Genomic DNA, 15,302 nt, shown 5'->3' with positions numbered 1-15,302 from the left:
ACCTGCTCAAGCCCGACTACAAAGCTGCCATCTGTACAGTTGCAGGCGCATAAGCACCTCCTCCGTTTCAATACGACTGTAGAAGCCTGACGAGCAGCAGCATCATCATCGTGCATCACTCTTTCTGCAGCAACATCAGCAAGAAGCCCCTCCCCCTTTCTGCAACAGCATCAACACATCTAAAATTCAGCCAACAAATCTCAAAGAAATTCAAAAATTAAGAGGTATTTGCCTTCAATTTTGGGAATTTAAGGTGCCGAATTGCTCAATTTCTGAGCAAAATTGGCAAAATTGGGTGACATTGGTCACAATCAGGATCAATTTGCAGGAAATTGGATGTCGAAATTTGGGGCTTTTGATGTAATTGTGCAATTAAGCATTCATACATGCTGTATGATGTGAGAAATCGCACATTCGGGCAAAATTGCAGCAAATTCAGTGCAAATCAAGGGGCTTTTGTGCCGATTGGATTGATTTGTATGCAGGCAATCGCATTTGATGCTTTGGGCAATGTGTTGATGCCTGTCAAGCACTCAATGTGCCTGTAAATCAAGGGGCTTTCATGTATTGGATGTATATGTGGCTAGGGGGAAGCATCGTGAAGACTCTGGATGCCTTCATGTGCGCTAATGTACCATGTATGATCAGAAATTGATCTTAAATCAAGGGGCTTTTCAAGATTTTATGCTTGTTGAGCTCGGCAAAGCAGCAGGCAAGACTTTTATGCCTTGAATCCTCAGAAATCAGCTTGCAGTCAAGGGGCTTTTGCCCAATTTCTGTTCGGAACTGTTGTATGCAGTGTTCGGGACTGTAAAAGTCTGATTTCACTCATTTGGACAGCTAGGAGAGCATTTATTGCTACTGTACCTGCTGGTACAGATTTGGCACAGCTTTGTGCAAGTTTTGGCATGGCTGTACACTGATTTGAGTGAGCAAAAGGTTCAATTTCAGCTGCTGTACTTGCCGGTACAGGTTTGGTACATCATTGGTGAGCACTTAGTACTGCTGTACAGTACTTTGGAAGGGCAACAGAGCACACTTAAGGTGCTGTCCTAAAACTGCAGCAACCAGATTTTGCTGATTTCATCACATAAAGTGGGAGAAAAGTTGCATTTGTGCTTCCGCAGTGGGAGATAAAGCTTGGGAGAACAACTGTGAGCACTTTGTGTGCTTTTGGTGCAGTGTTTGCACACTTGCAGGGAGTCAGACATTGACAGGTTGCATATTGCTATGGCTACCACAAGTGAGAGCTCTTCATTGCTTCACATCAAGAAGCTTGAAGGCTCACATAACTATGATATTTGGCAAACCCAGTGCTATAATGTGTTGCTCCAGAAGAAGCAGCACAAGCCTATCAAAGAAAGGGGTGTAATGCCCGCTTCTCTTACTGCTGAAGAGTGGGAAGATATGGATGAGCTGGCAAGATCCACCATCATGTTGTCTGTGTCAGACACTTTACTTTTTAGCATTCGTGAAGAGAAGACAGCTTGGGGAATGTGGCAGAGATTGCAGGACTTGTATGCCCAGCAAAGTGCCTCAAGCAAAGTGTATTGGTTGAAGAAACTCATAGGTCTTCAGATGAAGGAAGGGGCGTCTATGACAGCCCATCTAAATGAGTTTAATGGTATTGTCAGCCAGGTTATAAATCAAAAGTTGGCAATGGACGATGAGTTCAAAGCCACTTTTCTCTTATGCACTTTGCCAGAGAGTTGAGACACATTCAGGACAGCCACTAGCAATTCGAATGCTATGCTGTCATATGCAGATGTTGAGGGTGCTCTCCTTCAAGAGGAGATGAACAGGAAAAACAACTCTGTTGGAAAGTCCAATGCAATGAATGCACGTGGGAGATCCCAGCAAAGGGGAAAAAGCCAAGAACGGGGAAGGAGCAAGTCCCGCTCTAAAAAGGACTTGGAATGCCATTTTTTGTGGCAAGAAGGGACACATCAAAAAGCAATGCTACAAATGGAAAAATGATCAAAAGGAAAAGGGAAAAGGCAAAGACAAAGACAAAGATGAAGCCAAAGATGCGAAGCCAAAGGGCAAAAGTGGAGTCAAAATTGAAGAAATCAATGTGTCACATGTAGGTGACAGTGAGGATGAGGTCCTATTTACGTCTCCACTTGATGCCCATTCACTTCTTACAGGTGGTCATGGTATGCACTCATGGATTATTGATTCAGGTGCCTCTTTTCATGTCACAGGTTGCAGAGACTTGTTTGTCAGGTATACTGCTGGCAATGAAGGAGTGGTTTATTTGGGTGATAACCATGCATGCAAGATTCTTGGCAGAGGTGATGTGAGGCTTGTGTTTTCAGATGGCTCACAGCTTATGCTCCATGATGTCAGGCATGTGCCTGAGATCAAGAAGAATCTGCTTTCTACTGGACAGCTTGATGATGCTGATTATGTTACCACATTTGGTCGTGGAAAGTGGAAAATTAGTAAGGGCTCACTGGTTGTTGCCAGAGGCTCTAAGGTGGACACTCTTTACTTTATGCATGCAGGTGTTTGTCACCATGCTAATGTAAATGCAACCGAGCTGCCGGAAATTTCTATGTGGCATAGCCGGTTGGGACACATTAGTGTCAAAGGAATGGAGCAATTGTCTCGTTTGGGTTACTTGCCTTCTCTAAAGTTTTCAAGTTTTCAGTTTTGTGAGCATTGTATATATGGTAGGCAACTACAGAGCCTCCACAAGAAAGCTCTTGGACAGAAAGATGCTCAGTTAGAGCTTGTGCATACAGATGTATGTGAGATGCCTCAGCTTTCTTTGGGGGGGGGGCAAAATATTTTGTGTCTTTTATTGATGATGCCACACGCAAGGTGTGGGTCTATCCTCTTCGTTTGAAGAGTGATACATTCTCAGTGTTTGAGAAGTTTGTTGCTCTTGTTGAGAATCAAACTGGCAAAACACTGAAGGCTTTGCGTTCCGACAATGGGGGAGAGTATATGTCCAAACAGTTTCAGGACTTTTGTGATGCTAAAGGCATCAAGAGGGAGCTCTCTACTCCTTATGATCCTCCACAAAACGGGACAGCAGAGAGGATGAACAGGACCATTCAGGAGAAGGTCCGTTCTATGTTGTCACATGCTGCATTACCTCATGGTTTTTGGGCTGAAGCTGTTATGACAGCCGTTCACCTTATAAACAGGTCACCTAACACGAGGCTTGGTGGGAAAGTGCCAGAAGAAGTATGGACAGGGAAGCCTCCGTCATACAAGCACTTAAGAGTGTTTGGTTGCGTTGCGTACGTGCACATACGCAGGGAAATGCGCACCAAACTGGATCCTAAGTCTCACAAATGCATATTCCTAGGATATGGTGACAGAGGTGAAATGGGGTATAGACTTTGGGATCCCGTGAATAGAAAGATTATACGCAGCAATGATGTCATTTTTGATGAAACATGCATGTATAAGGAGCCTGCAAGGCAACAGGAGCGTGGCAGAGTCATCTTTGATGATGATGGACATCATGGACAACAACCAAGGGCTGTAAATCAGCCATTACAACAGCAAAACCAGCCCTTAAATGGTGCTGAAAATGGTCCAAATGGATAGCCAGAGATGGCAGAAGATATCCCTATGGATATACCACAGTTGGAGGAGATACCGAGCATGATTTTTCAGCATTATGGCATGGAACAGGAGCCACCAATAGGTGATATGCAGGCTGGACAGCAACCTGCAAATGATGGTCATTGGGTACGGAGGTCCACAAGACCCTCCAGAGCCCCTGACAGGTTTGTTCCAGGGGTTGACTACTTGATGCTCACTGACTGTGGGGAGCCCTCATGTTATAAGGAGGCTTTACAGAGGGCAGACAAGGCTCTTTGGGAGCGTGCCATGAAGTCAGAGATGGATTCTCTGCACAAAAATGGAACATGGAAGTTGGTGCATTTGCCTGCAGGCAAAAAGGTTTTGCCATGCAAGTGGGTTTACAGGCTCAAAGTTGCACCTCATGCAAAGCCAAGGTACAAAACCAGGTTAGTGGCTAAGGGCTTCAAGCAGGAATATGGTGTGGACTTTGATGAGATCTTCTCTCCAGTGGTCAAAATGACCACACTTAGAGCTGTGTTAGCTTTGGTTGCACATGATGATCTGGACTTGATTCAGATGGATGTGAAGACTGCTTTTCTTCACGGTGATCTCCATGAGGAGATATATATGCAACAGCCAGAGGGTTATGCAGTAAGTGGAAAGGAGAAGCTTGTATGCAAGCTGAAAAAGAGTCTTTATGGGCTCAAACAGGCACCAAGGGAATGGTATCATAAATTTGATACATTCATGAAATCACAGGATTTCAGGAGAAGTGACATAGATCACTGCTTATACACCAAGAAAGCTTTGGATGGCAGTCTATTGATCCTCATCTTGTATGTTGATGATATGTTGATTGCCGGAAAATCTCGTATGCTTTGAAAAAGAGGCTGCATCAAACCTTTGATATGAAGGATTTGGGTGATGCAAATCACATTTTGGGTATGCGGATACTTCGGGACAGAAATCAGCATGTGTTGTATTTGTCTCAGAAGGAATACATTGGCAAAGTTTTGCAGAGGTTCAATATGGACGGGGGGAAGAAGACTAGTACTCCTTTGCCTCCATATGTGAAACTCAGTGCTATGGACAGCCCACAGTCAGATAGTGGCAGGGCTGATATGGCCAAGATTCCGTATGCTTCAGCTTGTGGCAGTCTCATGTATGCCATGGTTGCTACTAGGCCGGACATTGCATTTGCAGTGGGAGTGGTTTCTAGATACATGGCCAACCCTGGTAAGAAGCATTGGGAAGCAGTGAAAGGTGTCATGAGATACCTGAAGGGCACACAGGATATGTACATATGTTTTGGCAAACAGGATGCATTAGTGCATGGTTACACGGATTCGGATTATGCCGGTCATCCAGATAACCGGAAGTCTACTACCGGTTATGTGTTTACATTCACAGGAGGTGCTCTGTCATGGATATCCAGGATGCAGAAGTGCACTGCCTTATCCACTACAGAGGCCGAGTATATTGCAGCCACAGAGGCTTGCAAGGAGGCATTATGGCTATCTCGGTTAGTGGTTGATTTGGGCTATACAGGGGATATTCCATTGTTGCATTGTGACAGTCAGAGTGCCATCCAGTTGGCAAAGAACCCTGTCTTTCATGCAAAGACGAAGCATGTGGATGTGAAGTATCACTTCATCAGAGAGGTGATAGAGAACAAGCAAATTCAGCTTGTTAAGATTCATACGGATGACAACCCGGCTGATCTGTTGACAAAGAGTTTGCCTCCAGAGCGGTTTGCTCATTGCAGACACTTGATGGGCATTGGATGAGGCCAGTTTCAGCCTTGATATGGCCTTGTATATTATCATGTACATGCTGATTTTTTCTTTTCCTTCATTTAAGGGCACTTTGCCTTTAAGTGGGAGGTTGTTGGGGTAAAGGCACTATGCCCACCCTTATAGTGTGTACAAGCCCATAAGTTATAGTACATAGTACACTTAGTACTTTTAATGTACTAAGTGCACTATGTGTACTAGTGCAATATACATGTGTGATAGGGGAGTCACACACTCACACACTTGGTGAGTTGACTTATCCCCACAACTCTCTCTCTCTCTCTCTCTCTCCCATGCTTCTCTGTGTATGTCTCCCACACATGAACTCTAACCCTAATTCTTCTAACTCCCATTCAGCTATTACGCGTGTGGGTGTCCAACGGAGTCTATTCCCACTTGACGGGATCGGTTTCACGCTCTATCTGTGTCCATGAGGATGTAGCCAAACCTGGTGCCCATACTGCTGCTGCATACATCAATGCTGGAGTAACTAGTGTATCAAATAGCCACCCCTTAGTACGGGGCTCCTGGAAGTGTGCCTGGTGACACTGGCGTTCCAAAATTGCTAGTGTTGCGTACCCTCGTATCACTTTGTCTCTGGCTGCCTGTGCCATAGAGAATCTCCCTGATGAGCTGGTAAATGTGACCCCAAGGTATACATATGAGCCCACCACCTCTACTTGTCCCCGGGCTAGTGTAAGGATAGTCTGGCATCTGACTGCTGCTGATGTATGCATAACCTTGGTTTTCCCAAGGTTCACTGTGAGTCCTCGCTCCGCATAGAAAGTATCCAGGGCTTGTAGATGCCTTTGTAGCCCTGTTCGAGTATCCGACACAAGAATGATATCATCAGCATATAATAGAATGTGTACAGTCGTACTTGAGATGTCAATCCCAGAGCCTCCTCCATGTATGATGTAGTCTGCTACCTCGTCGATGTATAAGCCAAAGAGTGTCGGGGAGAGAGGGCAGCCCTGCTTCACACCAATGGTGCTGGCAATCATATTTGATAGTCCCCCTGGGCATCTAACTCGTCCACACACTTGCTCATATAATCTGTAAATCCCCCACATCATGTCGGGGGGTATGCCCAGTGTCTGTAAGCGGTGGAAGAGGCGCTCTCTCGGGACTGTGTCGAAGGCTTTGCGGAAGTCCACAAAACAGCAATAGAGTCTCTGTCTCCGTGCGCGAGTTTGGTCAATCAGGCATCTCAGGGTGAAAATGTGATCAATAGTAGAGAAGGCTCGCTGAAAACCTGCCTGACCAGGGGCACGAAGCCCCTCCCTCTCAGCGTGTGTGCTCAATTCTGCCTCCAAGATAGCCCCATAGAGTTTGGCCAAGGTATGACCAATCATGATAGTCTTGTAATTACCGGGGTCCAACATGTCCCCAGCTTTGTGGATCAGTACAATAGTGTGCATCGTCCACTCAGCCGGGAAACCTTCTACCAGAGCCCTGTTAAAGAGGTAAGCAATAAAAGGAGAGAAAGAAAGAAAGAAAGAAAGATATATTAACGTCTACGAGAGGCCAAAGTCGGCCTATGAGACAAAAAATAATACAACTGTGTTCTTCTGGTCATTGGAAGAAAAGGAAAAGAAAGAAAAGAAAAAGTGTGCATGTGTCTGGATACAACTGTGAATCATCATGGATCGGTGGAGCCCATATACAAACAATATAAAGGGGGGTGGGGATGTGGATGGAGTGCTAAGGCAAGATGCATCTCTATATGCTGAAGGGGTAGTACAAGCATGCTATGCAGATCTATGTCTTACTCCATCCAGTGCCATAAGAGTGATATAAGATATCATACATCGCCGATGCTGAGGCTGTGAGTGGCGTGAACATGTACCCTGAGTCTGAATGAAAGCGAGCTAGCCTCTCCTGTGTCTCCATCTGGTGTCTCATCCGGATAGCTGCTATCTCTCGGTGACGGAGTCGGGGTGCTCTGTGGCCAGTCTGTCTAGGTCTCCTCCTGGCTCTCAATTCTTGTGCTCTCTGTGCGGTCACCCCATGTGGTACATCAGCTGGCACTGGCATAGCTCTCTGGAAGAAATCTGTGAGTTGGGATTGTCTCCCACCCCTAGTGGGAGCGGGTGTCTGGAGGAGTCTCTCGAGAACTATGAAGCTCTAGTAGTAGTCTGCCAAGCTGTCGTCGCTGGTCCGAGGCCTCCATCAACTGATGTAGTGAAGAGTGCTTCTCAAACAATCCTGCATAACTATCTTTGACCCCCCTGGTGGGCTCTACATCTACATACAAAGTGATCCTCAGTCTCCACCTCCTCGCGGCACAATCTGCATATCCGCTCGGCTCTGGGAACCTGTGCCGCTCTCCCAGCCTCTATCTCCAGCTGATGTGATGAGACTCGTAGCTGTCCAATAGCAACGCGAGAGCTGTGGCGCATGTATACATCCATATACCGCGGTTGCTGAGGACGGGGCTCTCTGAGTCTCCTCCAAGCATCAGCAGCATCTTTGCTCATGAGCATGTGATATGTGTCCCAGTACTGAGCCTCCTCATAAGCTCGCCGCGAATGGAATGGAATGTCATGACCTCTCATTTTTATAGCTATGAAGTTACGGAATGTCCACATTTTCTATCTTGCAATCTCTTTCTCTCAACTCCCTCACTCTACTCTTTAGAGTTCATTTTGAGTTATTTTTTTTTCAATTTTATGCCTCTTTGGCATCGATACCCAGAGTGGAATGTAAATGGATGTACCTGATCTGTCCCATAGGTCGGATTCGGCCTCCCGTGGACGTTAATATAACTTTCTTTCTTTCTTTCTCTCTCTCTCTCTCTCTCTCTCTTTCATGATGACGTGTTGTTCCCGTTCCGAGTCCAAACGTCCCCGTTTCCCCTTCCAAAATTGGGCTTCGTTCCCACGCCCGTTCTATATTCCATGTGACTCTCCCTTAGCTACGTCACATGGAAAGGTAGCTTGATGGTGGTGGAACATGTCCTAGATTTGGAGTTGATGAGGGGATTGTGGCCGACGTCTAGGGGGGTGGGGGCATCGGGCACGTTGGAATGCGGAGGCTCGGTCTGAGGTAACTCCTCTTGGGCAAGGTGGGTCCGGAGTAGCCCAAGGTGGGCCCATTGGATCAATTGTATGGGTGTCCTCCTCCTTATGGGTCCGGAAGAAGCTGGTGATGGTTGGCTGGTGAGGGAGGAGTTGCGGTGGCTGGGGCCAAAGCTCTCTCAAGAAAGTGTCCCTGTGTTTGTGGAGCTCGAGTAAGAAGAGCCCTAGGCAACGCCAGTCCGGGAAGTCAATGATCTTGGAAAGTGGGCCAAATCCCTAAGGAACAGACAATGAAATCTCCTGTAGAACTTATGGTATACTGGGCAGCGACATGTGTAATTCTCCTCTGTTTCAACCTTTGTGTGGCATGATCGGTAGATCCTCTCTTCCCTGGGTCTCTATATGAGCTTCTTGGCCCTGAAGACCCGCTCAACTCCACTCGGAAGTAGTGGGATGAAACCCATATTTGGCCAATGGCAACCTGCATGGCATCGGACATGTGAACACTCAATTAGCCTGGGCTGTTGGATGAATCCATCCTTAGTGAGCGTGAGGAAGTGATCTTTGTAGAAGTGCATCTTCAGTGGGAGCTCCGAAGGTTTGATCCATGTGTAGTGGGTGTTGAGGTTGAGAAGATCTGACCGGATAACCCAGTTGGTGTCCTCATGAGAGAGCTGGAGAAAAGGGGAGTCCAAATTGTACTGAAAGGGTGGGAGGTGGTCCATGCGGAGCCCATATCTTGAGAACCAAGTGGAAACTAAGGCATACCATACTGCAGGGTGGTCCTCAAGTGCTAGCTGTCTCGAGTACTCTAGGGCAAGCCTCGGGTACTTGTGGGGATCCATGTGACTGGTGTGATGGAGGTACGTGACTGTCTGGAAGAGTGCATCCATTACCATTGGGGCTGTAACAAACTCTGGCGTGACAATCTGGTGTTGGACTGATGGTTTGCTGCGGATCATATGGGAGAACACCATGACTTGGGGTCTCTCAACTTGCTGCCAATCCTCATCGGATAAATCTGGCCCCGTGTTCCCCCTTGTATGCACAAGTTACGGAATAAGTATCTGAAGATACAATACACCCCTACTTATGCTCAAGTCTGCAAGTCCAGTCATATGCAAAAGTCTAGCCATCATATTGAACTTCTCTTCCACTTGAAGAAATTCAGCCCGGTTCTGAGCCTCGAGTAATTGGCTTATCCCTCAATTCCCTCCTCTAGCTCAGGGTCTTCCCCTTGAGGTATCCTCTTACTATCTGTATTGTCCCATTATCTGGTAAAGGGTGGAATTCCAAGTGAATATTCCCTCGGTTCAGCCTCATGTTCGGGTGTAAGTGCTGCCTTGCCTGCACCACACGCTTGCTTTTGTTGTTAAATCCCACATACGCGGCTGTAGGTTTGAATGCTTTCACTCTTTACGGCCCACTTTGCTCAGGCCCGCACTCTGCATACGTTAATTTTCTTCTCAGCCCTATGCAGAAGGTGCCTTGATGATCTGGCATTAGCTGAAAAGCTTTCAAGTTGCCTCTAGGAGTGTTTGGTACTCTTTGAAATAGTCCTTAATCAGTCACTTCATATCCATGGTTGCCAAGTGTTTCATGAAATGTGTCCCAAAAGCACTTTGTATGTGACACGCCTTTACTAAACGTTTTGTACAAAAATCCAGATCATTTAAACAAAAAAAAAGGGTGAAAAAACGCTCCCTATAAAGTAGAAGTTAGTTATCGCGGCACTTATTTCACTTTTTGAATCTTGTTTTTGGTTTTGTTCCAGCTATGGCTGGAGCCATGGGCAGTCTCTCTGTGCATTCTTTGCGAAACTGTAAAATAATACATCTGGTATGAGTCTACTTATGAGAAAGGTGTATACTTCTATGCTTGCATAGGACTAGTATTTGCTAGATGTCATGGACATTGGAAGGTAAACTGAGATATTTCTTCAACTACCAGGTTAGGCATGCACAAGGCTATCATAATGTTGCTGGTGACAAAGATTACGGGGCTTATATGTCCTATGACTTTGTAGATGCCAGTCTTACACCGTTAGGATGGAAGCAGGTAATGTAATGATGCTTATCAAAAGCAACAGAATAGGCATGAGAGCTGTAGCTTCTGTAATAAATAGGGTCAAAGTTTGTGCAGGTAGATCAGCTGCGTAGACATTTGGAGAGCATCAACCTCACTAGTAAGGTTGAACTGGTTGTCACTTCTCCATTGATGAGGTATCATGATTGGTTACATGTTGGGAATTAACTTTTTTTTTTTTGGATATCTTTAAAGGAAGTTTGATTTCTTGCAATGTAATTTCCAGGACTATGCAGACTGCAGTAGGAGCTTTTGGTGGACCCCAATTTATTGAGGGTGATCCATCACCTCCTTTGATGGTGGCAAATGGTGGTGGGAGTGCACATCTCGCTATTTCTTGTTCAGGTTGTCCACCTTTTATGGCGGTGGAGTTATGTAGAGAGCACCTGGTGAGGTTGATTTTTGGTCATTTTGCTTGTCCTCTAGTCACATAATAGCAATCCCTTGCTTAACCCCCAAAGGAAAAGAAAAGAAAGTTTATATGAGCAAAGGCTTAATAACAGTTTATGCCTTAAAAAATATTAATTGACATATGTACAGGTTTAGGGGTTTTTCTTTTTGCATGCATTTGTAATAATTTCTCAGGGTTTGTACTCTCTTTTGGAGATGGTGCAAGAACCTCTGACAGCCTTTGATAAGGAACCCCATGGTCTGTCTGCCTAGTGGTCACATGCTTGGAGCAGCCATCGATGGCACCCTCACCCCGCCAATGGAGTCCATCTGGAGCATCCGGCTCGATATCATTCATACCCAAACCGCATACGGAAGCTTCGAGAGGCCTTCCTGAGGATTTGGCGGCACAATTAACAGTGGTGGTGAGCCCCATTGGCACTATAGACCACCTGTGTGGTTGTCTCTCCCTCCCCCTATTGTATGAGATAGCGTTCTCCTTCTAGGACCAAGTCCCGAACCACTTGATTTGCAACGTAGTTCCCTGTGGAAGTCTTGAGAGCTATGGTCAATCATCGGGTTAATGATCGAATGACCATATACCACCTCGAAGGGAGTCTTCTTTGTTGACCACTGAAAGTAATGGTGTTGATCTTACGAGAGGGGTCAATGTGGACAAGTTGAAGAGGAGACCTGGCTCCAAAGTTGTTCTTTTGCAGAAATAATTGCCGATTTGCTGCCTGCCCATCAAGCAAGCTTCACATATATTTGACAACTCTGGAAAAGCTGGTAGGTGTTCCACAAGCCGAACTTCTGCATTTCATTCAAGAGAGAAACAGTGAGATGACTAAATATTTCATGCCTCACCGTGCTTGTGCCCACATCGTCTTGAGTAGCATAAGTCGAAAAGCTCGTAGAGGTTACACCTTGTGCGTCTTGATGGAAATGAACCTGCAATTCTTGGTCCGTGATGACTGATACAGTCAATAGGCTTCTCTTGATTTCTGGTATATAGAGAATATTTAGTAATACCATCTTTTGGCAGATTATTGCTTTGAAATTGTGCTTTTCTCTTTGGCAGGGCATTTTGCGTCGTTTCCCCTTGCTAACATGATGTCATCTCCCACTGGTTGGAGGGAGGAATACCAATCTTTTTGACTGGTCATGTGTCTTGATGCTTCACTGCATATGATCCACGATCCATCATGTCTAGGTCAATGGACTGCTTGTGTACAAACTTCTTCGATTGCTACAGACAGTTCTGATTCAACCTTGACATTGTTGCATGACTTTTCTTTGGCCTTCAAACTACCGTTCTTGGCATCTGCCTACTGCCTATTTCTTCTTGCACTCATTCTAGATATGGTCCCTCTTGTTGCAGTAAAAAAATTGACCAACAAATTGCATCATCATTGGTCTCACGGGACGTCTTGCCTCAACTTTTTTACATACGTATAAGTAGCAAACTTTGAGGGGCCCACGAGATACATCTTGTAGGCTTATGAGTTTTCAAAACTGATGGACATAACTGCAGGTTTACAAGTTGACAATCAATATTAACCTTATACTAAAGTTCAAAACCATTCAGCTATTCTATATATGCTGAGTTGTAATTTGAGTTCTCAATCGAATTAGGTCTGAAAAAGCTTCAAAGGAAAAGAGGATGTAGCTCAAATTTTTAGATTTTGGCATCTTTTGTAGGGACTTAAGAAGAGCAGTACTAACACTTTCCTGATCTGTTTACAGGGAGTACACCCTTGTGACAAACGACAATCCATAAGCACATATCGCACTATTTTTCCTTGCATTGATTTTTCGGAGGTGAACTCACTACTCAAACACTCTCCCCCCAACTTTTCCCCCCTTTTTTCCATTTGTGAAAAAGGTTGTGCTAAGCTCTGCTTGAAAACTATGGCCAGGTAGAGAGAGACGAGGACACTTTGTGGAAACCAGATATACGAGAGACGGATTTAGAACTTAAAGAACGTGGCAAAATTTTCCTTGAATGGTGGGTCCATGATGGTATTCAATTGCAAGAATATTGCTTATTCAAGGCCAGTCAATGTAGATAATGAAGGATGGGATGTGTGTCAATTGGTTTGTTCGTGGTCTTCGCAGGCTTTCAAGGCGAAAAGAGAGAGAGATTGTAGTAGTGTCTCATAGTGGCTTTCTTACCCATTTATTAAGCATTTTTGGAGAAGACTGTTCAGCACCTATCCGGAAAGAACTGAGAAAAGGGTAATAATCATGATTGAATTTATGCTCTTGAATGGTATCCTATATTTCATATATAATTTGTACAATTTCCTTTCTTAATCATTTTGCAAATTTGTTTGTGTGTGTGTGTGTGTGTGTGCCTGTGTACATATGGTTTTACAAAAACGAAAAGACAAGAATGTGTGTGTATGCACATATACATATTATGCTTATATAAATACATATAGATATTTAGGCCACATCACACAACCTAACTCATTTATTTTATTTCAGATTTAGCAATTGTGAGATGCGAAGTATTGTTCTTGTCAATCAAAGGTAAGAAATCTTCTTAAATTTGCTGCTGTATTACATTGGTGTACTTTGTGGTCTTTGCATACATATTTGTATGTAACCTTGGCCTAATCTGGCCTTAATATCCACCACCTGTGGGCCTGCCTCTCTATGTCACTGACTGGATTTGGAGCTGGTGAGTGGAGGGGGACATCTGGCTTTTTGGAGGGGCTGTGCTCTCTCTCTCTCTCTCATGAAGACGATGATCCCATTTTGTGTCATATGTCTCGGATTTGACATTCCCAGCTCATAGCTCTAGTCTTTGTTTTCTTTTGTACCATGATGAGATTACATGGGCACTATTGTATCACTTTTGGTCTCATAGACCCGTCACCCATTGGGTCTTTTGAAGACATTTAATATAACTTTCTTTCTCTCTCACAGAGGACTCGCTGGCTGGGTGGTGCCAGCGTGCTGTGGGTCTTGGGGGTGCTCACTCCATGGGGACCTCTAGCTCTGTGCTGGTCCATGTGTCCCGATGACCCTCATACAGGCTGACACTAGCTGGGGCTCTCATAGTAAATTGGGCATCTAAGTAACGTGACTTGATCTTCCTACACTACTACATAGCTAGCATACGCCTATGTCTTGTGTGGTGCCGTCTGCTCTCCCGTCTCAATCCAATGGCGCTGTGATGACACCCTCAACTAACCAATGGTGACCCTCATGGTGTGATGTGTATGTGGAGATAACTGGGCCTCTCAATGAAACCATCCCTAGTGACCCTTGTTTGACCCCAATAGTGCTATCTCTTTGGAAAGGTCCCCAGGTGCTTGAACCCCACTGGTCATGGACTCATATAGTGCCATCACTCCCAAGATCATCCTAGGTGCAAAATGGAGCTCTTGTAAACGCCCGAGCAGTTGTGATCTCGGATCGAGTCAAAAGCTTTGGAGAAATTCACAAAGCAACAATAAACCTCTTGCCGGTGTGCCCAGCCTCCTCAATGACGGCCTTGTGGGTAAAGATGTGATCCAATGTTGAATAGTTCCTCCCAAAGCTTGCCTGTCTTGGTGCTCTTTGCCTTTGCCTCTTTGCAAGGAGAGGGGAGGCTTCACACAATAAACCTGTTGCCAGTGTGCCCTGCCTCCTCAATGATGGCCCTGAGGGTAAACATATGATCCAATGTTGAATAGTTCCTCCTAAAGCTTGCCTGTGTTGGTGTTCTCTGCCTTTTCCTCTTTGCAAGGAGAGGGGAAAGCTTCACACAAGGCCCTGTTGATGATCTGCACAAGGAAGGCGGTGGAATGTGTGTGCCCCAATGTGCGTATGAACCCACTCTTAGGAGAGTAGATAAGTGTGCATTTAAAGTAAGGTCAAATGGCCCCTTGCCCGATATAATGTAGCCATCACATCAGTAATAATTAAGCTTTTTTGAGTTGTGCAAAATCCTCACTCTTTCTCTGTCCACGACTACCAAAGTGATTTGTTCTATTTTATTTTCCGTTTCATGATGAGATATGCCATGGACATTATTGTTTCACTTTGGTCTCATAGGCCCATTGTATCTTTAGTAGACTCTTTATATATCTTTCTTTCTCTACCTTATCTCCCCACTTCTAACATGGTATCACAGCCTGCTAACTCAGCTGGCCTCGCCCCCTGCCTCTGCGGTCGCTTTGGCCACCATCCTCACACTCTCCCTCTCCTCCCGCCTTCACTGCCACAGCCATGTCGCTTGCTGCCTCTGTTGCTGCTTCCGTTGCTGCCTCTATTGCCTTTGCCGCTGCCCATCTCCGCTAGTGTCGCCCGCCTCTTATTGCGCCGCCCAGATCCACTGCCCGTTAGTTCCGATGCAGTGCCTTGTCAGTGCTAGCGCTGCCGCTTGTCGAGCTGCCCATCATCAGCCACCGCCTAAGCAACACCTGCTGCAAACATGCAACTGCCGCACTAGCTCATGCTGCTGCCACATCAACAGCCA

At 45.5% G+C, this 15,302-nt stretch overlaps 1 protein-coding gene across 5 annotated transcripts in view; it reads left to right on the top strand.

Moving 5' to 3' along the window:
* Positions 1 to 15,302, top strand: part of LOC147613869 (phosphoglycerate mutase-like protein) — a 49,083-nt gene that overhangs the window by 9,723 nt on the left and 24,058 nt on the right. For all 5 annotated transcript variants that reach the window (XM_086781847.1, XM_086781848.1, XM_086781846.1 and 2 more), the window contains 8 exons: positions 10,131 to 10,195; positions 10,307 to 10,414; positions 10,499 to 10,578; positions 10,668 to 10,830; positions 12,578 to 12,652; positions 12,751 to 12,839; positions 12,950 to 13,069; positions 13,322 to 13,366. In XM_086781847.1, the coding sequence (XP_086637973.1) occupies positions 10,133 to 10,195; positions 10,307 to 10,414; positions 10,499 to 10,578; positions 10,668 to 10,830; positions 12,578 to 12,652; positions 12,751 to 12,839; positions 12,950 to 13,069; positions 13,322 to 13,366 (743 nt within the window). In that variant the 5' untranslated portion in view covers positions 10,131 to 10,132. The remainder of the gene's footprint in view (positions 1 to 10,130; positions 10,196 to 10,306; positions 10,415 to 10,498; positions 10,579 to 10,667; positions 10,831 to 12,577; positions 12,653 to 12,750; positions 12,840 to 12,949; positions 13,070 to 13,321; positions 13,367 to 15,302) is intronic.

Source organism: Cibotium barometz, chromosome 43 (assembly GCF_041138505.1).
Source record: "Cibotium barometz isolate CiBa-2024 chromosome 43, ASM4113850v1, whole genome shotgun sequence".
Taxonomy (NCBI): domain Eukaryota; kingdom Viridiplantae; phylum Streptophyta; class Polypodiopsida; order Cyatheales; family Cibotiaceae; genus Cibotium; species Cibotium barometz.
This window is presented reverse-complemented; position numbering and strand designations above follow the sequence as displayed.